This window comes from Meriones unguiculatus, chromosome 6 (genome assembly GCF_030254825.1).
Source record: "Meriones unguiculatus strain TT.TT164.6M chromosome 6, Bangor_MerUng_6.1, whole genome shotgun sequence".
In the NCBI taxonomy this organism is placed as follows: Eukaryota; Metazoa; Chordata; class Mammalia; order Rodentia; family Muridae; genus Meriones; species Meriones unguiculatus.
The window spans coordinates 43166084-43191986 of record NC_083354.1 but is presented as its reverse complement, the minus strand read 5'-3'; the positions used below and the strand labels follow the sequence as shown (position 1 = coordinate 43191986).

General features: G+C 42.8%; 1 protein-coding gene across 2 annotated transcripts in view; it reads left to right on the top strand.

The window, feature by feature from the left end:
• Nucleotides 1–25903, top strand: part of Ip6k1 (inositol hexakisphosphate kinase 1) — a 43065-nt gene that overhangs the window by 6507 nt on the left and 10655 nt on the right. For both annotated transcript variants that reach the window (XM_060385288.1, XM_021662545.2), the window contains exons 2-3: nt 14102–14449; nt 23556–23766. In XM_060385288.1, coding sequence (XP_060241271.1) covers nt 14227–14449; nt 23556–23766 — 434 coding nt within the window. In that variant the 5' untranslated portion in view covers nt 14102–14226. The remainder of the gene's footprint in view (nt 1–14101; nt 14450–23555; nt 23767–25903) is intronic.

Below are 25903 nucleotides of genomic sequence, written 5' to 3'. Positions count from 1 at the left end.
AAGAGCACTGGCTACTCTTCCAGAGGACCCCAGGTTCAATTCCCAGCACCCACATGGTAGCTCACAACAACCACTGTTTACAACTCCAGTCCCAGGAGATCTAACCCCATCTTCTGGTTTCTCCTTGCCTCGTGGGCACCACAATACACGTTATACACAGACATTCGGGCAGAACCACACACATTAAAAAAAAAAAAAAAAAAGAAAAAGAAAAGGCCCTAGTTTCAGCAACCCCCATATCACACGTACACAAGTGTTTATTCCTGTGGGACAATAACTGCTTTCCCCGCAGGGTTGCCTTTTTGTCTTTTGTACTTGAATGTAGATGAAAAGAACTAAATCTTTATAAATATGTACTAAATTTGTCTAAGTTGGAAATGGAATATAATTTCGCAGGGAAGTGAGAATGAGGGACAAGTAAAAATGGGAACTTTGTGGTCATGGATCTCCATCTCTTGCCACACCTGAACTGCTTGCACATACTGACTGGTGCTTTATGGATGCAGGCCCAGCCTCAGTGCATCAGAACTATGGCCTGAAAATCAGTCCCCAGCCTCAGGAGTGTCTGTGTGGTCCACTCTCTGCCTGGCTAAGGCCAGTTTTGGCTCTTAGAAAATGTGTTAGGTAAGCATACTGGTGCTGAAATTCTTACACCCTTTTCTTGCTTAGGACATCTTTGCCTGACACTTTAGGAACAGTGATAGGCAGAGTTGGGGAAAGGCTTGCATGGTGCTCTCGTTTTTGGCTTGGAACAGGAAAGCAGTTTGGCATTTTGTGTGTTTATGACATTATGTTTGTTGTAGGGTTTTAAATTTTATTTTTATTTTTGAGGCCAGATCGATCTTTGTAGTCCAGATGGGCCTAGAAATCACATGTAGCCCATGCTGTCCTCACTCTTCAGTTATCCTCCTGCCTTAGTCTCCCAAGTGGTGAGACGTAGAGGAGTGAGGAGGCACTGTGTTCAGCACATCCACACCTCCACCCCCTCCGTATATAGACGGGTTATCATGTGTAGTCATGCTGGCCTGGACACTCCCTATGCAGACAGGTTAAGCTCAAAGTCTGCTCTCTGAGTTCTGCCATCTGGCTCCCGAGTGCTCTGATTAAAGGAGTGGACCACCATGCCTGGAAGCATGCGCTCATTTTTAAGTGTAAATAAATGTTCATTTCTGCTTCAGCAGGATTTGAGGAATGGGTTATCTTAGTTCTCTAAAATTTTTTCTGTATTCATTTATTTTGTGCATACCCATGTCATAGTGTGCGTGTGGGGTTAAGCTAAAACTGGCTGAGCCATCTCACTGTTTGTTTGGTGGTTCTTTGGTTTTTCAAGATAGTGTTTTTCTGTGTAGCCATGGCTGTCCTGGAACTTGCTCTGGAGACCAGACTGTCCTTGAACTCAGAGCTCTGCCTGCATCTGCCTCTCAAGTGCTGGGATTAAAGGCTGCATCACTGCCTGGTCCCTTGGTTCTTCTATGAAAGATGATAGATTAAAAATTTTTTGATCTCACTATATAGGTCAGGTTGGCCTGGAACTCACTACTATGTAAACCAGGCTGGCCTAGAACTCACAGAGATCTGTCTGCCTCTGCCTCCTGACTGCTGTGCTACTGTGCTTTGGGCTTGCTTGCTTTCTCTCTTTCTTTCTTTCTTTCTTTCTTTCTTTCTTTCTTTCTTTCTTTCTTTCAAAGACTACTTATGTGTATGTATGTACATATGTGTACAGAAGGTCATGGAGTTCAGAAGTAGGGCATTGAGCCCTTTGAAGCTGGAGTTACAGTCATTTGTGAGCCAGCCACCTGATACGGGTGCTGGGGTCAGAACTCATGTCCTCTATAAAGCAGAAAGTACTCTTTTTTTTTTTTTTCCTATTTATATATTCCCTTTACAGCATGATTCCAGTCTGACTCTCACAGTTCCCTTTCTCATTCCTCTCTCTTTCTTCTGAAAGCTGGAGGGGTCAAGGACACCACAGGAGACTTAACTAACCTGGGCACATGGGCACTCACAGAGACTGAACCACCAACCAAAGAGCATGCATGGGCTGGATCTAGGCTTCCTACACATACGTAGCAGAAAGCACTCTTAATTGCTGATCTGTCTCGTTAGCCCTTAGACTAAGATTCTTATATTTGATGTTATAGTTTGAAATTATATTTAGAGTTGGTATAGTACCACCATGACTACACACACACAGAAAACAGTAAAAAAGAAAAAATCTTTCCAAATTTCTGAGCACCTCTATAAAAGCTTTATTCGTAGATTTGTTCCTACCTCATTATACGAAAGGAGAGTAAGCAGGGGCTAGGCTGGACTGTCTTGTCTCTCTGTCTTAGAAAAAACTGGTTTCTATTTTATGTATGTGTAGTGCATGTGCTGTGGTATTCAAGTGGAGGTCAGAGGGCAACTATCAGGAGTTCTCTCCATCGCATGGGTTCTAGGGGTTGAATTCAAGCCATCAGGCTTGGCAGCAAGTGTCTACCTGCTCAGCCATCTCATTGTCCCCAACCCCAGCGGGGTCTCATGTAGCCCAGGCTAGCTTTGAACGAACTCCTGATCCTCCTGGCTCTACCTCCGTACAGTTACAGGTGTGCATCACGACGATGCACTATTCAGATCTAAAATTGATTTCAGTTGAGTAAGAGCACTTTCAGTTGATAAAAATTGGGTGTATTATGATGAACAGTCATTAAGCAACATATCCTGAAACCAAAAGCTCACATTGTGATAGGGATGTGGAAAGGTTGGAGCCTTTGTGTATCCTACTAATGGGAATGGAAAACAGTGAAGCAGTTTTGGGAACTTTGACAGCCCTCCCTTTTTTCTCTGTGCCTCCTCTCTTCTACCCCTCTCACTGTGTAGTTCAGCTGTCCCTGAATTTATAATTCTGCTGAATTCTGGGATTAAAGACATGCACCACCATGCCTGGCTTTGACAGTTCTTTAGCTGATTGAAAATGTTTACAGCATCAGCATTTATAACAACAGAAGAGGGATGAAGAGGTGGCTCAGCAGTTGGGAGTTCTAGCCGAGTGCTCCTCCAGAGGACCCGAGTTAGGATCCCAGCACCCAAGTCAGGCAGCTTGCAGTTGTCTATAACTCTCGTTCTAACCTGGCCTCTGCAGGCGCACACATACCCACATGCGGACATCCACCCAGTCTATTATGAATAATTATAAATAATTAAAAATAAATCGTAAAAATAACAAAAGGGGGTGAAAACCCCAAAATGTCCATCAGCAGCATCCGATGAATAGATGCATAAAATACATACTCACACAGTGGAATGTTACTCAAAAAGAAGGCTGGCCAGTGGTGGCTTCGAAAGCTTCTGATCCCAGCACTTGGGAGGTAGAGGCAGGTGGCTCTCTATGCCTAAGGCTAAGGCCTGGTCTACATATCGAGTTTCAGGATAGCCAGAGCTATACAATAGAGGCACTGCACCTAAAAAACAAAACAAACCCAAATAAACAAATACTGATATATAATATTTGAGCCCCAGAAATGTGTAGTGTTTAAAAACCAGATATAAAAGTCCATATTTATGTGATTCTATTTCTAGGCAGTACCCAGACAGATAATTTTGTAGGGACAGCAAGTAGATTTGTGGTCACTTGAGGCTTCCAGGTGTGGTAGGGTAGTGAAGCGAGAACAAAAGCATTTAGTACTTCTTGACATAATTAAATGTTTTAAAGTTGTGGTGATAGCTGCATAATTTTGAGACTATGCTAAGAACCACTGAATTTACACTGTGGTGGGTGAATTGAGTGCTGTGGGTCATTTTAGTCAATCTGTTGTTGGCTGAGGTGGCTCGTTGGGTAGAGGCTTTTGCCGTTCAGCTTCCATCCCCAGGACCCACGTGGCGTAGAATAACTGACTCTTGCAGGGTGTCCTCTAGCGCCTATAGCTGTGCTGGAGCACGTGTGCCCACACACCTGCGCATGCACACAAAAACATAATGTAAAAGTGTTTAAATATATATTCCCTAGTTAATGAGGAAATAATTGTGATGTCACTTTCAGTAGTTTTCTATATAACCAGAATATTTTGTTTGCTTTTTGAGACAGGTTCTCAGCCTGTAGCCCAGTTAGCTTGAAACTCACTGTGTAGCTCAGACTAGCCTTAAGTCATGGCAGTCCTTTCCACAGGAAGGAGACAAGTGGGAGGGATAAAGAGCACAAGAGAAGCTAATTCAGGTTGAATATGAACAAAGTCCATGATACGCACGTATGAAAATGTCACAACGAAACCCATCATTTTGTATAATGAGGATATACTAAAAAAGTCCCCAAAGAGTATATCCCCACCCTTGCTAAGCACAAGCTGTAATGTGAGGGTTTCTAGGGTGCCATTCTTTCTTTAGATGAAGCGGTGAATTACAGACATTTCTTAGAGCATGGAGACTTTGTAATTGTTGTCTTCAGTTCTTGCTTGTATTTATTTTTTATTTTAAAGTTTCACATGCTCAGATTGTCCTTGAACTTGTGCAGCCTCCACAAGTTCTGGGCGTGCTGAAATCCTGGGTGTGTGCCGCCTCTCCCTCACTGCTTCAGTGTTTAGATGATGATGAAGCTGCACACAGAGAAGTGGCTTTTCCTGACACACTGCTTTAAGTGCAGGCACACGCCTTCCCTCGTACCCTGTGCCCTTGCTTCCCTGTAATGTGAAAAACACAGAAAGACTTGATGTCTGTAATTTTGGGGTTCCCACGTCATTGTGCAGTAGCAGTAAACTGAACAAGTGGCCTACGATGCGTACCGCTCGCAAACGACCCTGTTTCTCCGTACTAGACCTTGTTTCTTAACACTTTTCCAGCAACCTGGCAAAGAAAGTAAAATTGTTTTAAGTATTGGCTGTGGAGCCTTATTCGGCAAGTCACTTTTCTGTGGTACCTGCTGGAGATGCCTACACTCCCTGTCTCATAGGGTTGGTCTGATAGAGAGGCAGGTTTACTTTCTCTAGCTCAGACTTCGCTGGAGGTTGAAGCCACACTAGCAGTGTGCTCTGCCACTGAGCTGCTCCTCCAGTTCTCTGTGCTTTTTCTGTTGGGACAGGGTCTCGTCGGCTATCTGGGCTGCTCTGCAGCCTGGTAGGTCTTGCCTTTGTGTTTTTCCTGACTCAGAATTACAGAGCCTAGTGTACCAGGCTAGGTTTTGATAATTTTTGGCATTAAATGTAGATAGTGCAGCTAATGTTAAAGGAAGTTCATTAGCACAGAAAATGCCAGGAAGTCTTTAACTTGTTTGGAAAGATAAATGATAAAATACATAGTTGTATTGGATATGAGTATTTCTCAAGGAAATTCTGACCTTGTGCAGAAATTAAATTTCTCTTTTCCTGCCTCCTCCCCCTCCCCCCTTCTTCTTCTTTTTCTTTTCTTCTTAAGACAGGATCTCTTTTGTAGCAGCCCTGGCCATCCTGGAACTCATTCTGTAAACCAGGCTTACCTTGAACTCAGAGATCTACCTGACGCTGTCTCCTGAGTGCTGAGATTAAAGGCTTGTACCACTGTGCCCAGCTAAATTGGAGACTTTTATGTGTTTATTTTTTTGGTTTGGTGTGGGTACTGAACTCCACTCAAGGTCTTTCACGTGCTGGCTAGTGTTTTACCCCTGAGCTAAATTCCAGCCAACTGTGAATTACTAAATTACTAAGTATAACAAATTTGAGTAATGAGGGACTTGATTGGTCAGAAGTAGAGAGAGAGCTCAAGAAAAGAATAGGAAAGTGTACACGGGAATGTGCAGGTGGCTGCAATTCCTAGCCTGCTAGACATGCTGAAGGAAAACACTCCTAGCTAGGGGCTGTACCTTTTTGGATGGGGCATAGCCTTACCTAGCTAGATGGCAAAAGCATAGTGGGGTTATGTTGGCAGAACATGTTAGAAATCAACCTTCTAGGACTTAGTGGGTAGATTCCATTTACAGGGAAATTTATCACCAAAAGCACTATACTGTGAAGTTGTTGAGTGAGGTGTTAGAGGAAGCTGCTGGCCTCTATTTGATGCATCGTGGGAGTCAAAACAGCTGTGGTTGAGCTCTAGGAAAGCTGGCTAAATGGTGGGGCTGGTGAGAGTTGCATAATGGAACCAAGGATGAAAAGCTTCTTCCTTTTGCATTACTGTCTCTCTAATGTCTTACTGACAAAGCTTAAGATCAGCCAGCAATGAAAAATAATGACCTCTTTTTTGTTTCTTTTTTCTTTTTCTTTTTGCCAAGTAGGCAATGGAGAGTTGACTACTACCAAATTATTATCTATTCTAGTCATCCCACTGCGTTATTTTTGAGGACAGGGTTTCACTATTTAACCCAGTCTAGCCTTGAATTCACAATCTTCCTGCCTTAGTCTTTTGAAAAATTTTAAATCTTATTTCATGTGTATGGGTGTTTTGCTGCATGTTAAGTGTTTGCGCTGTGTCCATGCAGCTTCTTTAAAGGTTAGAAGAAGGTGTTGGATCACCTGGAACTGAGTTACAGATGATTGTGAGCTTGAGCTATCATACGGCTGCTCAGAATCAAACCTAGGTCCTCTTGAAGAACAGCCAGTGCTCCTAATGACTAAACCATCTCTGTAACTCCTAAAATTGATTTTTAGCTATTTTATGTGTGTTTATGAATGTGTGTATGTATCATGACTCACGTGAAGGTCAGGAGACAATTTTGAGGACTCTGTTCTTTCACTGTGGCTGGCTCCCACTTGTTACACAGAGAAACCCTGTCTTGAAAAACAAAATCAAACCAATAGTTTCTTGACACTGCAAGGGGAGCTGTGAGGTAGGCAAGCGTTAAGTAGCTGGAAGTGCTCACACACACCCCCCCCCCAGTGTCTGTTTATGAAATTATTCAGACTTGGTTCTCCTCAAACCAAGAGTTGTGCAACCCATGCCTATGTGACTTAGTCCTTTGTGTTCTATTTTGTTACAGGAATTTTACTGGTTTTCCTTAGATTTTATCAGACAGTAAGAACATGAAAACCAAAGACCAAAAGACACATTTGCTTGTCTTACAAGGTTTTACTTAAAACAAAACCAAGTGTAAAGAAATAGTAACAGCCAGGCCAGTCAAGGCCACACAGTGAGACTCGTACCTCAGTGACCCTGTCTTGATGATGATGATGATGATGATGATGATGATGATGATGATGATGATGATGATGTGGGTGTTATGGTATTTGTTACAATAACATTAATATCGTGGGTGTTATGGTATTCATTTGCAGTCCTAGCTACTTGGAAGACAGAGGCAGGCAGAAGAGTTGCCAGAGTACAAATTCAAGGGTACCCTGGGTAATAACCAGACCCTGTCTGAAAAAAAAGAAAAAAAAAACATTTTAAAAGAATGTAGGTGCAGTGATGCATGCCTATAGTGCAATCACTCAGGGAAGCAGAGGCAGGTGGATCTCTGGGTTTGAGGCCAGCCTGGTCTACAAAGCAAATCCAGGACAGCATGGCTACACAGAGAAACCCTGTTTTGAAAACCAAAAAAAAAAAAAAAGTAATAACATATCACAATACTTTCACTGCCTAAGTGATATAGTTAATTATTTTGTTGTACTAGGGGTTGATCCCAGGCCAGGCCTCACACGTGCTATGCATGCACTTTACCAACATGTCGCTAAAGCAACATGTTTCTAGCCCTGATGCATTTCATTGTAAAAGAAGTAATAGAAATGCCAGGCAGTGGTGGTGCACACCTGTAAGCCCAGCACTCAGGAGACAGAGGCAGGTGACTCTGTCAGTTTGAGGCCAGCCTGTCTACACAGAACAACCCTAAGAAGTAGTAGAAATGAAATTCATAATAATATAATAAATCAAAATTTATGAACCAATTTTTGATATAATTTGCAAATTTGCCTATGAAATGTGAAAGTACCAAGGATGCTTTGGTTAATAAAAACACAATGGTTAATTTGCTACCATAAAAAATTATGTTGGGAGCTGGAGAGCTGGCTCAGAGGTTAAGAGCACTGCCTGCCCTTCCAGAGGCCGAGTTAAATCTCACGGTGGCTTACAACCATCTAGAATGAGATTTGATACCCTCTTCTGGTGTAAAGGTCTACATATAGACAGAATATTGTATACATAATAAATAAATTTTTAAAAAAGATTATGTTGGCCAAGGAGTTTTGAATTCTGAGCGTAGAGTGCATACCTGTTGCTCTGACTGTGTGTCTGCCTGACTGAAGAATGCAGGGACCAGGTATTGCCTTGCAATTGCTGTGGAGACTGCTTTTCTGGTTCTTAAAATAGTCCTGACCTTGTTTGCAACCAAAGCTCATCAGAGTTTCTCTTTGTTTGCCAGGACTTTTTATTCACTGCCACTTTCTAGGCTTGTTATATTGTTGAATTAAATCAGACAAAAACAAAAACAAAAAAAAACCCCAGCACATTTACTTTGTGTCTCCTAAGTTTGGTTTAACAAGGTCTGTTATCTGGCTCCTTGTTTATTGTTGAGATTATTTGTGTGTGCCTAATCTTTCTCCTCTTTGTATCTTTGATTAAAAATTAATCCTTTTGGGACTGAAGAGATGGCTTAGAGGTTAAGCACACTGGCTGTTCTTCCTGAGGCCCTGAGTTCACTTCCCGGCAACCACATGGTGACTCACAACCATCTATAGGGAGATCGGATGCCCTCTTCTGGCCTGCGGGCACACATGCAGGCAGAATACTGTATAAATAATAATAAATCTTTTAAAAATTGTTTTTGTAGGTTTTTTGTTTTGTTTTGTTTTTGAGACCTGGCTTCTCTGTGTATCCTTGGCTGTCCTGGACTCCCTTTGTAGGCTAGGCTGGCCTAGTACCCATAGAGCTCTACCTGCTTCTGCCTCCTGGAGTGCTGGGATTACAGAAGAGTGCCACCACGCCCAGCTGGTTCTTACTCTATTTTAACATATTTTGTTACAGCTTTGGTTGTTTATGCCATTCTTTTTGAAATAATATATGTGTGTGTATGTGTATGAGTGTGCTGTCTTCACACACACCAGAAAAGGGCATCAGATCTCATTACAGAGGGTTGTGAGCCACCATGTGGTTGTCAGGAATTGAACTCAGGACCTCTGGAAAAAAAGACAGTGCCCTTAACTACTGCGCCATCTCTCTAGCCTCTCTTTATGCTATTCTTATCTGGCTATATTTAAACTTGTTTTTGATTCGCTTATCAAATCTTTTTTAGAGTCTATACAGAATTTTATGTTCCTTTTGTTGCTGGTTTGGAATTCTTTCACATAGCCAATAGACTTTGTTCTTTGAAATGCCATTTTACCTTTTTGTTCTGGTTTTGGTAGAGATGGATACTCTTGGCACTCAAGAGTCTAGGGTAGGAGGAATTATCCTGGGTTCTAGGCCAGCCTTGGCTTGGCTACAGGTCTTGTGTGTTTTTTTGAGACAGAGTTTGTCTGTATAGCCTAGGCTGTTCTAGACTCACTTTGTAGACAAGGCTGGCCTCAAGCTCACGGAGATCTGCCTGCCTCTGCCTCCTGGGCACTGGGATTAAAGGTGTGCCTCCATGCCAGGTAGTAAGCCCTAATATTAAAAACAAAAAACAATTTTTACTCTTCTTTTAATTTTTTCCTATGTAAACCTGTTTATACGTTACAAATGTATCACTTCTCCGCCAGGAATTTCTCTGCATACTTAGAATAATATGTAACAAACAAAATAGACTAAGGGCCTTACTCTTTGTAAGGGGCTGGGTCTATTTCTAGTTCACTGAATTAGAGTACTTGCCTAGCATACATGAAATCCTGAATTTAGTCTCCATTACCCACCAGTTCCCCCTCCCCGCCCCACCCAACCCAGAACAAAGGAAAAAACACAGCTTTAATGGAAAGCAGAATGAAAGGGTTGCAGTTAAATCGGCAAAGTAGGCACAGATCAGCTTATGAAAGAGGCATTGAAGACTTTTTTCTTTAGTAGTGAGAATTGAATCTAGGGTCTTATGAATACTAGACAAATGCACCACTGAGGTACACCCCCCAGCCCTCTACCCCTAATTTGAGATGGGGTTCTCTTATATCTGAGGTTAAATTGAATTTATGGTGCAAATGAAGATGACTTCTGATCCTGCTACCCCCAACCTCCTGGGTGCTGGGGTTACATGCATTAGTCACCATGCCTGGATTATGTAAACAGGGCTTCTTCAATACTAGGTAGGCACTCTGCTGACTGAGCAGCCCCAGGCCCATCCAATCCTAAAAAATGTGTGTGTGATGTGTGTATGTGAGTATGGACACACATGTTCACATTAGGGTGTTTGTGTGGAGGTCAGAGTATATGTGTGTCATGAATGTGTATGATACATGTGTTGTATGTGTGTGTATGTTCATGTTGTGCTTGTATGGAGATCAGAGTACAATTTCTGGTGCTGCTCTTTGCCTTCTGCCTTGTTTGAGAAGGTTCTCCTGTTTGCTGCCATGTCCACCAGCCAGCTGCCCCACCCTGGCCTGTGAGCTTCAGGAAGTCTCCTGTTTCTGCCTGCCATCTCTCCTGCTAGCTCCCTTTTACGAGCATTGGGATTTCAGACACATGCTGCTTTACCCTCTGAACCAGCTCCCTAACCTACCTCTAGCCCTTGTTAAGAATTTTCTTTGAAAAGGGATCTTGGTAAACTGTTCAGACTGGCCTTAAATTTGATATCCTCCTGCCTCAGCCTCCCCAGTGTTGGGATTAAAGGCCCTACCACCACATGTGCTACCGTGCTGGAGAGCTTAAAGACTTTAAATTTTTAAAAAATGTATCCTGTGGCTGGATAATGTCCAGGGCACATGTCATGGTGTGAGCATGTGTATGTGTGTGCATGTAAGTCAGAATAATATGTAACAAACAATATGTAACAAATAATATGTAACAAATAATATGTAAAAGTCAGAACAATTCTGGCACGGTGTCCTCCTTTGTGCAGTGTCTGGGGACTGAGCACAGGTTGTCAAGCTTGTGCAGCAAGTACTTTACCCACTGAGTCATCTTTGCGCAGTTCAAAGTCTTTAAAAGGATTTATTTTAATTACGTGTATGTTTGTGTGTGGGCATATGCAGGTGGCAGTGGAGTCAGAGGTGTCAGATCCTTCTGAAGCTGGAGTCACAGGCAGTTGTGAGTCCCTTGACATGAACACTGGAAATCTCACTCCAGTTCTCTGCAACAGACTACTATATATACTCTTAACTGCCATGCCATACATATCTGGCTCCCCAGTTCAAAAACTTCAGAAGGCAATGGGGTTAACCCTGGGAGAATGTTTTCGATAGAGCAAATGGCTGGTGCTAATAAGTCCGGTATGTTTGAGGAACAGCATGGAGACAGGTATGGCCAGAATGGGATAAAAAGCAAGTACTAGAGGGCTCAGTAGGATATGAAGGCAGAACAGTGGGCGTGAGGGAATTGCTGTCTCATGGGCTCTATTAGGCATAGTAAGTTGTGCTTTTATTCTGTAGGTGCCAGGAGCCATTTTAGCATTTTCTTTTAGTTTTTGTTTTGGTGGTGATGGTGTTTTTTTGTTTGTTTTTTGTTTTGTTTTTTGAGACAGTATTCGGGGTAGCCCTGGCTGTCCTGGAAATCATTATGTAGACCAGGCTGGCCTTAAAGAGATCCTGCTGCCTCTGCTTTCCAAGCACTAGGAATAAAGGTGTGCGCCACCACGGCTGATTGCATCATTTTTGAGACAGAGCTCACATGGTCTTACTCCCATTTTAATAGAATGACTAAGATTGCTGTTCTTAGAACGACGTCTGAAAGGCCATGATACAGTCAGTACAGTTAGAAAGGACAGATACTGATCATACCAGGATGGTGGCTTTGCAAGTAGGAAGCCACTGAGACCTGGTGTCCTCTGAGGGTGGATCCAGTAGGAGTACCTACTGGAGGTTAGGAGAAAGACAAGAGAATTCAGAGGGACTGTTAGGTTTTGATGAGAGGACCTTTGAAAACAGAGGTGAGGATGGGACAGCTTATAGGTACAAAGGGATTTAGTGAGAGGGAGAGGGACTCTTGTTTGCTCCTGTTGAGTTTTCCTAGGGTGACTAGGCTGGTGATATGTGAGCCTTACAGTTAGTAAAAGAACAGAGGCCTGAGTCTTCACTGCAAGAGAGTAGGTGAAGTGAGAGAAACAGTAAGGTGAGGGAGAGTGGTGCTTAGGGATAAATGATGAGTATATCAAGGAGATTTAACACTTTCTTTCCACCCCCTAGAGCAGTGGTTCTACAACCCCTTTGAGGGCTGAATGACCCTTTCACAGGAGTTGCCTAAGACCATCTGCATATCATGTATTTGCATTACAGTTCATAACTGTAGCAAAATTACAGTTAGGAAATAGCATGGAGAATAATTTTACAGTTGGGGTCACCACAACATGAGCTGTGAAAGGGTTGCAGCGTTAGGAAGGTTGAGAACCACTGTCATTGTGATGGTAATTATAATCTGCTTGGGAACCAGTGCTTTTATTATCATGTATACTGGTGTTCTTGGTTTGTAAAAAAAATGTGGAGCAGTCATGGTTCATGCCTTTAATCCCAGAATTTAGGAAGCAGAGGCAGGTGGGTCTTTGTGAGTTTGAGGACACCCAGGGCTACACAGATTAAAACTAAACAAACAACCCAGGTTTTAGGTAGTCCAGACTGGCCCCAAACTCCTAGTGGAAGCTAAACTCCTGCCTTTTATTTTATTTATTAAGTAGAATTCTAATCGGGCCAGGTTGACCTTGGTCTCCAGCCTCAGCCTTCTGAATGTGAAGATTATAGGTATAAGCCACCACATCAGGCACACCAGGCAGTTACCTTAAAATGTCAACTTGAAATGTTTTAAAACAAACAGGACAGATGGACTCTCTTGTAATTCAAGAACAGTGACACTCTATGACCACAATCCATTCATAGAAACTGACAGGATTTCAGCTATTTCAATATAAATCTCAAGGGTGAAGGTAACATTTGGAGCAAACCACGTTCTTTGCTCTGTACGGCAGATTATTCATCTGTGATGTAAGGAGAGCGTGGCCTATGATTTTCTAGGGCCCCTCAGAGCCCTCTGCATGCTGCTCTTGCCATCACTTCCTTTTATTGCCCTTCAGCCTTAACCTCTCAGGGACAGTCTTGCCTACTACAGTCCTGGGTTAAAGGTGGATTTGGTATTAAGGGAGCGGCAAGAATTTCAACTTTGTTAAGAGAAAGAAAACCTGACTTTAGAGGGAAGGTGTTCAGATAGAAGAACTTGTCTTTGTCCCTGTGGATGGTGCAGTGGGAAGGGAAGCCTGTGTCTGATGTAGCCGTAAATCAGCAACCACAGATTTAAAGTAGAAGAATCGGAAATCCAAAGATTAAAAAAAAAAAAATTTAAACAGCTGGTGTGATGGCTCATGCCTTTAATTCGAGCACTTGGAAGGGAGAGGCAGACAGATTTCTGAGTTCCAGGCCAACCTGGTCTACAGAGCAAGTGCTAGTCTAGTCAGGGCTACACAGGGGAAAAAATTGTTTTAAGTCCTATCAACAAATCGCTTTTTTTTTTTCTTTTTTCTTTTCTTCTTTTTTTTTTTTTTAATGTTCGGCTCTTTGTATCTTCAGCAGAGAAGTTTTGAAACTAATGTGGCCTGGTGTTTAAGGTAGAAACTCTTCCTGAAGAGAATAGCAAGTTTAGGGCCATTCTGGGTGACATGGCCCTGTCCTAGAAAAATAAAAATAAGAATAAAATTGACATGGGATTTCAGAATGGCTGATGGAAGCCTGTGTTATGAAGATGGATGTTAGCAGTGGTTACACAGCAATGTGACTGTACTTGATGCCCCTGGATTATACACTTAATGGTTAAGATGCAGACAAAACCCAAGCTAACTCTCCCCTTGAGTCAGGGTGCGACTCTGTTACTGTTATTTTTCTGATTCTTTCATCTTTGAAGGTTATGTTATTGTCTTGTTTGTGATGTGGTATATCTCTGAAGTAAGATTCTCGGAGTATTTAGAGGGAGTGGAAGGGGAGCTTGTGTACACAGACTGATGAGTGGAGAAGACCAAAGCTGCATCACTGAACAAAATTCAGCTGCCTCTTAATGTGACGGATGCACACAGTAGGGAACCTGACTCATCGGCTGTTTTGATTCCCTTTTCCTGTCTTCTTTTTTCTAGGACAGAACAATAAGCTAAGCAGACTCTGACCATTGGCCTCCCACTAGCCAGGATCAACCTAGCTCTCCTTTTGTGGTCCATGTGCTGCATCGTCTGCCTTCAGTGTGCAACCGGCCCCCAACGCAATGTGTGTTTGTCAAACCATGGAAGTGGGGCAGTATGGCAAGAATGCAAGTCGGGCTGGAGACCGAGGAGTTCTCCTGGAGCCCTTCATCCATCAGGTGGGCGGACACAGCAGCATGATGCGGTACGACGATCACACTGTGTGCAAACCTCTCATCTCCCGGGAACAGCGCTTCTACGAGTCTCTCCCTCCCGAAATGAAGGAATTCACCCCTGAATACAAAGGTCAGTTAGTGGTCCTTTCTGTGAGACTAGCTACCTTTGACTGTCAGGCTCACGGCTCAGTTGGCCTTGTTTGTTTGCCCTATGATGTAGTTGCGGTTCTTTGTCATCTGTTTTGTTAGGCAAAATTAGAAGCTGAAATTATAAGGAAGGATTTTAGATCATGAAAGGCTGAGAACAATTCACAGCAGGAAGACCCATTGGTAGAGAAGCCTGTTGTCTAGGAGTCCCTTCTTTGTGACACAGGTCTAGGGGAGAAGGGGACAGTTCTCAGTTTCTGAGGAGGATAAAGGGGTACTTTACAGATGTTAAGGTTGTGGGACAGTTGACAAGGGGACAGTGTGGTTGGTGTCTGTGTGTGCTGGAAAAGTGAGTTTCTGGAATATTTTGGAGTCCTGAAGTTTTAAAGTTTGAAACTATTTGTTTTAAGATGAGTGCTAACTTTATAGGTGAGAAGGAGCCTTGTGGCTGGTGTATTGGAATCAGGCCACTTGAGCATGTGATCTTTGCACTCTGTATGCATATTGATTACTATCCAGCCCCCCCCCCCCCGCTTTTGTTTTTTTGACAAAGTTTCTATTGTGTAGCTCTGGCTGTCCTGGAACTATGTAGATCACGTTGACCTTGAGCTCACAGAGATCCACCTGCCTCTTCCTCCCGATGAGTGCTAGGATTAAAGGCTTGCATCACTACACTTGGCCTATTCTGTTGGGGTACTTTTTAAAAACTATTTTATTGGGGGCGGGAGAGTTGGCTCAGCAGTTATGAGTACTGGCTTCTCTCCCAGAGGACCTGGGTTCAATTCCCAGCACCCACATTGGAGCTGTCTGTAACTCCAGTTCCAATGTTTCTCACACCATCACACATACATACAGGTAGGCAAAACACCAATGTACATGAAATAAAAATAAATTAAACTATTTTATTATGCCTCTACTCCCTTCTCCACCCCGATCTCTTCCAACACCAGGTAGGAGACAAGGTTAGTGGGGAGAGGGGCCAGAGTTCTCTTTAGCTGCTTCTCTGCTGGTTAGGGTCATTGGGTTTCCTGAGGCAAGTCCAGTCTTCGTTTCAGGACAGCTTCAACTTCTTCTCATCAGAATGCATCAACAGCAACCAGGAGCAGCAGCCTTCTTCCTCGGAGCCCCTCCCCCCCAAACACTCTCTGGGCTCTGGCATTTATCTGAGAGTCCTCAGAATTAAACTATCTGTAGTTGGCAAAGAGGCCCTTTTAGCACCTGCACGAGGCAAGTAGTTTGCCTGACAGTCTGAATCAGCCCCATACCTCACACCTGGAATTAAAACAAAAACATGTTTACATAACATAACTGAGTTTTTAAAAACATCACAACTTCCACTACATCTCCCCTCTTCAGTCTAAGAAAACGGCTTTTTCTCTAACATGAACGAGACTTGTTGCTTTTTTAAAAGGAAATTATCAATGAATTAAATACTTTTGGATCAGTGGTTTTTTTTATAACCAGATAACTCTTGGCTGCCCTTGTCCATATTGGCTCATACTTTTTGCTACTGAGCCTCAAGCTGGGATGTCAAAGCTGCTTCCTTAATGGCAAGAGGTTACCTCATGTGTCTCTCTTGGACCGGCATCCAATGACATCTTTTACCATAGCATCTACAAACCTGGGATGCTTAGGCATTCTTGCTGAGAACCCATTGTTGCCAGAAATGGCTCTTTTGCTTCTCTAGTAAAAAGTACTGTATTTCTCAATTAACACACCAGCCATTTTGAACTCTGAGGCTTTTAGTGGCTTGGTCATAATTTCTTTTCAAATGACCAAATTTACCCCAATTGAAGTACTGAGCATTTTGATATCTAAGGCTTTTAGTGGCTACTGGGAAAGCTAATAGTGGTAATCTCTTAACCTGAGGCTACTTCAATGGCAACTCAGTCTGCTCAAGATTAACCCTTTCTGGGCTGGAAAGATGGCTCAGAGGTTAAGAGCACTGTCTGCTCTTCCAAAGGTCCTGAGTTCAATTCCCAGCAACCACATGGTGGCTCACAACCATCATATAATATGATCTGGTGCCATCCTCTGGCATGCAGGCAGAACATTGTATAAATAATCTTTTTTCAAAGGAGATTAACCCTTTCACTCTGAATGGCCTTCGGCTCCTTCCAGCTACCAAGTCTGCTCAGCGGCTGTGAGAACTTGACACTTAAGGTGCAGAGCAGGGCAGCAATTGCACTAGAGCCTAGTTTGCTTCCCTCTTTAACCCGTGGGGCAGTCCCACTCTCAGACACCAGGCGTGAACCCTTTTTGTTCTCCTTCCACTGCCACTTTTTGCTTTCCAGGCACTTCAACCTTTACTTGCAAACTCTCTAGGTGCATAGCCAACTCTGCAGTCTTTTTTAAAATAAGAGAATTGAGTGAACCATCTCATTTTTCAGCTATCCTCCCAATCTTTATTAAAGCAGAATGCAGGAAGAAGATGAAGAAATAGAGGATCCACTCTGGGAGGAGAGCAGGAGAGAACCCCGCAGCAGCAGCCACTGTAAACTTTTTGCTGACATTTTGAAACAGTACATCCATTCCTTCTTAACTTTCCATACGGCTTTAGAAACCAAGTTTACTATTATGCCTAGCCATGTCTGAGTGCCACCTGTAGGTACCTTTTTTTATCTATTTTAATAGGGTTCCTTACCAAGCAGCTTGGATGCCACCTGTAGGATCTAGTTTTTTTAAACTATTTGGGGGTTCCTTAAAGTTCCCACCTCCCTTCTATACCCCAGTACCTTCCAGCCTAGGTAGGAGAGAAAGAAGGTTAGAAGGGAAAGGGGACATAGTCCTCTTTTCTTCTTCTGGCTGGGTAGGGTCATTAGGGTATCCAGCAGTCCAGGTAACTAGCGAAACAGCAAATAGTCCTCCATCTTGTCTCCTCCAAGCTGCCCCACCTCTTTCTGGGCTCTGGTATTTATACCTCTCAAAGTACTCCAGTGCCGAAGACCACCTCCCTGCACGAGGCAGTTATCAGCTGTGGCCAAACTGAAGGACAAACTAAAATCCCAAACTTGGGATTAAAACAAAAACATGTTTATATAACATAACTGAGTATTTAAAGAAACCAAAACTTCTGTTACACCATCCAGCCACTTTAAAAATTAGTTATTTTATGTGTGTTCATGTTTTGCCTGCATGTGTGTCTGTGTAATACATATGTGCCTAGTGCCTGCAGGGGCTAGAAGAAGGTGTTGTAAGATGCTAAATGGGCGCTAAGAATTTAACTTTAGTCTTCTGAAAGAGCAGCCAGTGTTCTTAACCACCAATCCATCTCTCCAGCCCTGTATATCTGTGCATATACCACACGCATGCAGAGGCCAGAAGGGGGCGGGCATATCATCCCCTGGATCTGGTGTTACAGATGGTTGTGCTCTGCCTTTGTGGGTACTGGAAGCCAAACCCTGGCCTTTTGGAAGAGCAGCAAGTGCTTTTTACTGAGAAGCCATCTCCAGCTCCATATGCTGTTTGCTTGTGTCTCCAGATAAAGTTTCTCTGTGTAGCCTTGCCTGTTCTGGACTCTTTGTAGCCAGGTCTTGAACTCATAGCGATCTGCCTGCCTCTGCCTCCCAGAGTGCTGGGATTAAAGGCTGCACCTATACATTTTTATGACTGCCCTTTCTAAGGTTTTTGTTTATTTGTTTGAGAATAGGGTCTTAGGAGGTAGCCTTAGCTGGCCTGGAACTTAACCTTGTAGACTAGGTTGGCCTTGAATTTACAGCCTACAGAGGTCTACCTGCCTCTGCCTCTGCCTCTGCCTCCTGAGTGCTGAGATTAAAGGTTTGAGACACTACACCTACCTATGATTTTTTTTACTTAAATATTTGTTTGTGTGTAAATATTTATGCATACCAGAAGGAGGTACTAGTTCCTCTGAGCTGATAGGTATTTGTGGGAAACCAGGCCTGTCATGTGGATGTTCAGCTCTGAGCTCTGATCCTCCTGATTACTTAGGAAGCGCTATTAATTGCTGAACCATCTCTCCAGCCCTTAAAAACTTATTTAGAACTGGGCTAGAGAGGGCTCAGTGGATAAGAGAGTGTGTTGTTGTTGCAGAGACCTGAGTTTGGATCACAGCACCCGCCTGGCTCGTCACAACTGCCTGTAACTTCAGTTCTAGAGGGCCTGATACCATTCTTCTGGGTGCTGCATGTGTGGGGTGTACTTAATTACACAGAGCCAAAATTCCCAGACATATAAAATAAAAATGAATATGTCTTTTAAAAATACTTTTTTTAAATTTACTTAAGATTTTAGTCATGTTAACATTTTTTTCGATAGAAGAATTTCAGTTTAGCATAAGCAGTCCAAGTAAGAGTTGACTTTTGGCTCTTCAATTCTGAAAAATTATTATGGGAAAATATATAAAGTTTGCTGTAAAGGAACTTTTATTTGCCTGCTTCAGTAATTATCTGGGAGGCTTACTGCCTCTATCTGCTAACCTGAGTCTAGGCCTGGAAGCTTCTAGTCTCCATTAGGGCTAGAATTTTTTTTCAGCCTCCGAGACTTACTGGTTAATAATTTCACTCCTCCTTGTTGTTGAGCTCTGGGCTGGCTGCTTCAACTCAGCTGTTGTGGCTCAAATGCTTCTTCCAGCTGACTTACACAATCTGCCGCCTTTCTCGGCCCCTGAATTGCTCCGCTTGGCCTCAGACTAACTCTAGCAATCTGCTCTAGTCTTCTGGCTCATTTGTCTTCACCTGTGTTCTTTCTCTCCAACCAGTCTATTATTGTCCTGGTAAAAAAAACTGCCTCTACTCTTTCTGCATTACCCCTTAAGGTAGCTTCTTTTTTCTCTCTGCGAGTTAGGTATATCCTATTCTGTCAAATCTTTCTCTGATTCATCACTGTTTGTGCCACTCAATTAGATATGACCTTCAAACATGGGTGCTTCCTTCTACAAACCAACTTTACCTTCATTGTTCAGGATTAAAGGCATGTACACCTAGACCTATACTTTTCTTTACCTAATACTTGCTCTATACCAGGTTGACCTTGAATTCAGATCTCCTTGCCTTTGTCTCCTGGATTAAAAGTATGTGTGTATTCCAGCTGGATGGCACAGACCTAGATCTTTGGATGTGATCTTTTGCCAGAACAGCCATGTTTTGAACTAACATTCTTCTACAGTTTACTATTTTAATGTCTAATTTAATGGCATTGGGTACATTCACAGGGTTGTATAGCTGTATCCACTATTCATTGTGAAACAAAAACTCTGAATATATAAGTAAATCCTCCCTGTCTGTTTGTAGCTGACCCCTGGTAATCTCAAGTCTACCTTCATTCTCCACAAATAGTGTAGACATTTCATACAAATGAAACCGTGCTTTTTTTTTTTTTTTTTTTTTTGTCATTTTGTACCTGCTAATGTCACTGAGCAGGTTCTAGGCCCAGCTGTTTCGGATGTGTTTGGATTTCTCTTGGGGGCTGGGGCTGTAGCTTAGTGTTGAGTGCTTACCTAACATGAGTGAGGGTCTAGGTTTTACCCCCAGCACCACAAACACACTTTAAGAATAAGACAAGACATTTATGTGTATGTGTCATGGCATACCTGCAGAAGACAGAGGACAGCTTTCAGCAATGGCTTCTCTCCTGCCATGTAGGTTCCAGGGATTGAGCTCATTAGACCTGGCAGCCGGTGCCTGTACCCAGGAGCTATCTTACAGGTCCTTTTAAAGCTTTTTAACGAGAGCTGGAGAGATGGCTTGGTGGTTAAGAGTGCTTGCCGCTCTTTTAGAGGACCCTCATTTCCCAGCACCCACATGGAAGCTACAACCATCTGTGACTCATTTCAGAAAATCTGATACCCTCTTCCTCCTCTGTGGGTACTGCATGCATGTGGTGCATGGACACACACTCAGGCATACACACACACACACACACAAATTTTTAAATGGTGGATTAGTAGCATTCACATTGTTTCCATCTTTTAGATATTGTGAATAATGCTGCTGTATATGAGGATCTGAGTCCCACTGTTGAGTTTTTCTGTACATACTTGATAGTATGGAGATTCTATATTTACCTTTTGTTATTCTTTCGCGGTACTGGGAGTTGAACAGAGGGCTTTAAAACGGCGAGGCAAGCACTCTACCAGTGACTTACAACCCTCTTCCTTTTGTTTGTTTTTTGAGAATGCTAGGAAGTATTCTAATTTATTTACATCCTCAAACCGTATTTATATTTTAATTGGTAAAAAAGAGTTACAGCAGTTTTTAGACTACTCCAGCTTTGGTTTTTATGGTGGTGGTTTGTTTGTCTTAGCCCCAGCGTTTACTTGTACTTGGGATTGTGTTTCCTGTTGTCCACAGCTCTCCTCATCCCTCAGACATTCCTTGATCATCCTGTGTTAAATGCTCTACTCTGGAGATATTATCATTTGCATTACAGAACCCCACCTAATTTCTTTACAGTACTTCTTGCAGTCTGTAATTGTTTTGTACATGTTTATTTACTTGTCAAAAACAAAAGCTAAAGGTAGATATGGAAGAAAGTGTCTTTCTCATGATGTGAATGACACTATGGTGTTACCTTCTACATAGTGATGAAACAGCACTCCCCTTAATATCAAGGACTGGGACAAGATTGTTTCTGCCTCTCCATTCCCTAGTCAGCACCTAACTGGGAGTTGTAGCTGTGCAGGTACATCTGAGTTGGAAAGGGAAAAGTAAAATTGCGTTTGCAATAAACATAGAACTCTTTCTTCAGATGAACTATTACTTGAACAAAGGATTCAAAAAAATTACTGTCCCAGGGAATTCCTTGAAGATGTGTTCTAGACACACAAAAATTAAATCAAGATAGGAAAAATAGAGGCTATTAGAGAGAATGGTTCCCCTGTGGAAGTGTGTGAGAGTGCTGGGGACAGTCAAGATTACTGTGAGGGAGCTCCCATAATAGAAGACTGCAGACTGTAGGGTGTTCAGCCTTTACCAATTCAAAAAATAGTGGTGTAAGGGCTTGCCAGAGAGAAAGCCTTTCTGTGGACAGGTTGGGCATGTGAAACTCTCTCGAGGTATGAGTTCCAGCAATATGTAAGATCTAAGGAGGAGATAATCCATTCCTTGGATTTGGGGAGGATTTTTCTCCTAATAGGACCCAGAGACTGATGCAGTGCTGGTCTAGAGAAGGAAATGAGTGGAAGAGAACACTTTTGATTCTGATGTTATTGACATTTTTGTAAGTGCATCTCACTCACTCATGGCAGATTGCGGAGCTGCTTGTGTACATCAAGACAGTAAAAGTAGAAATGTAGTTGAAGGACACTAGATAGCATGTGGAAGTTAGACAGAGGGTGGCTTTATTGTTGAGTTTTTGCTTTTAAAAAACATTCTTGGATTTCTGAGTATTTCTATTTTATCTCTTTTTAAAAAAAAGATAAAATATTTTAATTTTTATTTATTAATTATACAGCATTCTGCCTGCATGTGTGTCTGTAGGCCAGAAGAAGGCACCAGATCGAATTATAGATGGTTAGGAGTCACCATGTGGTTGTTGGGAATTACACTCAGGACCTTTGGAAGAACAGCCGGTGCTCTTAACCTCTGAGCCACCTCTATAGCCCCCCTGTTTTATTTCTTGGTAATGATCTAGAAGAAACTAATCTGGTTGCCAAATAGATACAACAGGAGCTAGAGAGGTGGCTCAGCAGTTAAGAGTATTTCCTGTTTTTGCAAAGGACCCAGGTTTGGTTCCCACTGTTCACATGGAGACTCACAACCATCTAACTACAGTTCCAGGGGATCTAATGCCACTTTCTAGCTTTGTGTGATATACTTGCATACCCTGCATGCAAAACACACATACTAAAGTAAAAGACTGGCAGTGGTGGCGGCACACGCCTGTAATCCCAGCAACACAGGTAGGTGGGTCTCCATCAGTTCAAGACCAGCCTGGTCTACAGAGTTGAGTTCCAGGACAGGCAGAGCTACACAGAGAAATCCCATCTTTTGGTGTGTGTGTGTGTGTGTGTGTGTGTGTGTGTGTGTGTGTGTGTGTGTAAAGTGAAAGTAAAATAGAAGCTGGGAGTGGTGGCATGCCTTTTAATCTTTGCACTTTTGAGGCAGAAGCAGGTGGATATTGGTGATCTGTGATTTGGAAGAAGCCAGGGTTACATAGTAAGACTTAAAAAGTACCAGCCACGTACATAAATTAAAAATGAAAAATAGACACAACAGATATGGTCACACACACCTGTAACCCTAGTACTTGGGAAGTGGAGGTGAGATCAGTTTAAGATCATCATCCACTTCATAGTGAGTTTAAGGCTAGCCAGGGCTACCCAAGACCCTATCTTATAGAAAAAGGAGAGAATATTCCATGGATATAGTATAGAAATACAGGAAGACATTTCATTGTAGAGATCCCAGGATGGAAGTCTGTATGGGAGCCAGGAGAGTACTGCACTCAGTGTGGAAGAAAGTATTTCGTAGGGCACTGGCCTGGAGACAGTTTGTTTCTTCAGGTGATGCTGTCAGGCAGAAGAAAAACAGATCTGAGGATGTCACTGACAAGAAGTGGGGTCATCTTAAAGCAGCTGAGTAGATAGAGGGTTAGTTTTTTTCATAAAGTATCTTTTGAAAAGGATTTTATTTTTGTTTTTATGTGTGTAAGTATTGGTGTATATCTGAGTACCACATGCATTTTCCTGGTGTCTATAGAGCCAGAAGAGGACATAAGATTCCCTGGAATGGGAGTTAGCAGACGGTTGTGAGTGTTCTGTGGGTGCTGGGAACTGAACCTGGGTATGCTACAAGAGCAGCAAATGCTTTTGACTGCTGAGCCATCTCCCTTTTCTCCTGGAGTGTTAAATTTTGTCTGTTGTCGATGTCACCTAGAGAGGATTCTTTGTGAGTGGTTCAGAAATCAATAGCTGAAAGCAGAAGGGTGAAGTAAAAGGGTAGAAAATTATTATAGATTTATCCTCATTGAAAAGTTAGCAGCAGATTGAAAATGGATAGCTGCTGCTATTATCCCTGGGATTCCCAGTTGGGCAGGACAGTCGGTGTCCACGCCCTGTGGGAAAGCAGGGGCAGACATACACCCCACCAGGGGTGGTATTTGTTCATCAGCTTCTTTTTCTCCAACAGGCGTGGTTTCTGTCTGCTTTGAGGGGGACAGTGATGGTTACATCAACTTGGTAGCCTACCCTTATGTGGAGAGTGAGACTGTAGAGCAAGATGACACACCAGAACGGGAGCAACCTCGGCGCAAACACTCCCGCCGGAGCCTGCATCGGTCAGGCAGTGGTAGTGACCACAAGGAGGAGAAAGCCAGCCTGTCCTTTGAGACCTCGGAGAGGTAAGAGGATATTGGTCGGGGCTGCTGGCACATGCTGAATCCTTAGGATACAAACACTCGGGACAGTGTTGGGAGTTCTGACACATGAGAGAATGATTCTCAACAGTGGAGTAGGGGTGAGGTGGGGAGGCTGGTGTTCATGGGCTACTCCTACAGATAGGACCTCCCTTGTGTGTTCCACCACCTCAGGATGTTGCCTTCTGGGTGTGGCTAAACCCAGTTAAGAGAGAGTAAAGCTCTGTTAGGGATGCCCTGTTCTTGTGGCAGTAGGTTATTTAGCTTTCTTTTAAGTCTTATACTCAGAAGACAGATGGTTGAGTTGCACTGATGAGCTACTTTCTTACCTGTAGGATGTCTGAGCATGAGAGTGGTGATAATCATGCAGACAAGGGTTACCTTAGTGGCTTTTGTTCATACTCTGAGAGTCTGATACCGTTATCCTTTCTCTGCTGCTCTATTTACACTGGACATTGATTTTTCACAGAATTATATCTCTTGACATTCCATGTAGACACTAAGTAGCTTCTACTAGAGTGACTATAAGCCAAAGGATAGACAATAAAGTGTTGACAGCTGCAGTATGATGATGTGTGCTTGTAATCCCAGCACTCAGAAAGCTGAGGCAGGAAGATCTTGCATGACTGAACACAGCCTGTGCTACATAACAAGTTCCAGAATAGTTTGGACTACATAGTGAGACCTTAGTGGGGGTTGGGGAAAGGATGGAGTCACCAGCCAGACATGAAGAAACAAACAAGTGCTGGGACTAAGACTGAGAGTTAATGGGCCATGTGGCAGAATTAGATATTAATTTAATATGAGTGTTTCCTGCACTTCCAGAAGACCCAAGATCACTTCCCAGCACCCATATCATGCGGCTCACAAAAGCTCCAGGGCACTCAGTGTTTTCTTCTGGTCTCTGCAGGCTAAAATGGGACTTTCTTTGGGGTGCCAACTCCCAAATAATGACACAGAAACTTTTTATATTTATTATTAAAGCGTGGCCATAGCTTCGGCTTGTTCTCAACTAGCTTTTATCGTAAATTAATGCTTTTATATTAATCTAATTTCTGCCATGTGGCCCATTACCTCTCAGTCTTAGTCCCAGCACTTGTTTCTTCCTTCATGTCTGGCTGGTGACTCCTTCATGTGCCTGACTCTTTCCCAGAGTTCCTGTCTCTGCCTGGATGCCCTGCCTCCCTTTCCTGTCTTTGCTATTGGCCGTTCAGCTCTTTATTAAACCAATTGGAAGGTGTTGAAGGGAGTGCTTACAAAATATGATACATCCAAAGAATAACAATACCAAAGTCTGGCCTGTAGTTGGATCTCTGCTGGTACAGAAAACAGCATCTGAATATACAGAGACAATCTTTACACAGTGCGCAAAAAGATCACCCCAGCAACAGGCACCTCCACATACATGGCATACACAGGCACATATTTAAAAATAAAAAATATTGGACCAGGTCTAGTGGTGCATGCCTTTAATCCCAGCATTTGGGAGGCAGAGGCAAGCAGATCTCTGAGTTCCAGGACAGCCAGGACTACACAGAGAAATTTAGTCTAGAAGAACAACAAAACAAGTTGGCTGCTGTGGTGACACATGCTTTTAATTCCAGCACTTTGAAGGCAGATTTCTGTCCTTTTGAGGCCAGCCTGGTTTACATGGAAAGTTCCAGGTGAGTCAGGGCTACACAGAGAAACCGTATCTTGAAAAGCCAAAAAAGAGCATGTTTGTGTATTAGCATGTTGTTGGTACTGTTTTGTGGTTTGTGAGACAAGATCTCACTATGTAGTCTGGCTGTCATAGAATTTACTTGTAGACCATGCTAGGCTGGAATGTACAGTCATCTCCCATCTCTGCCTCTCGAATGCTGGTATTACAGGAATATGCCATCATGCCCAGCCCTGTGTTCCTTTCTATGACTGAATATTCCATCATATGGACATACTATCTTTTTTTTTATTTTATTTATTCATCAGGTTGTGATAAACATATAAGGGAGGACATTCCTGTGGGAGTGGCCCATAAGCAACAGCCATCCCTTGTTGAAAACTCTCTCTAAAGATAAATAGATAGATAGATAGATAGATAGATAGATAGATAGATAGATAGATAGATATACACACTGAGAAA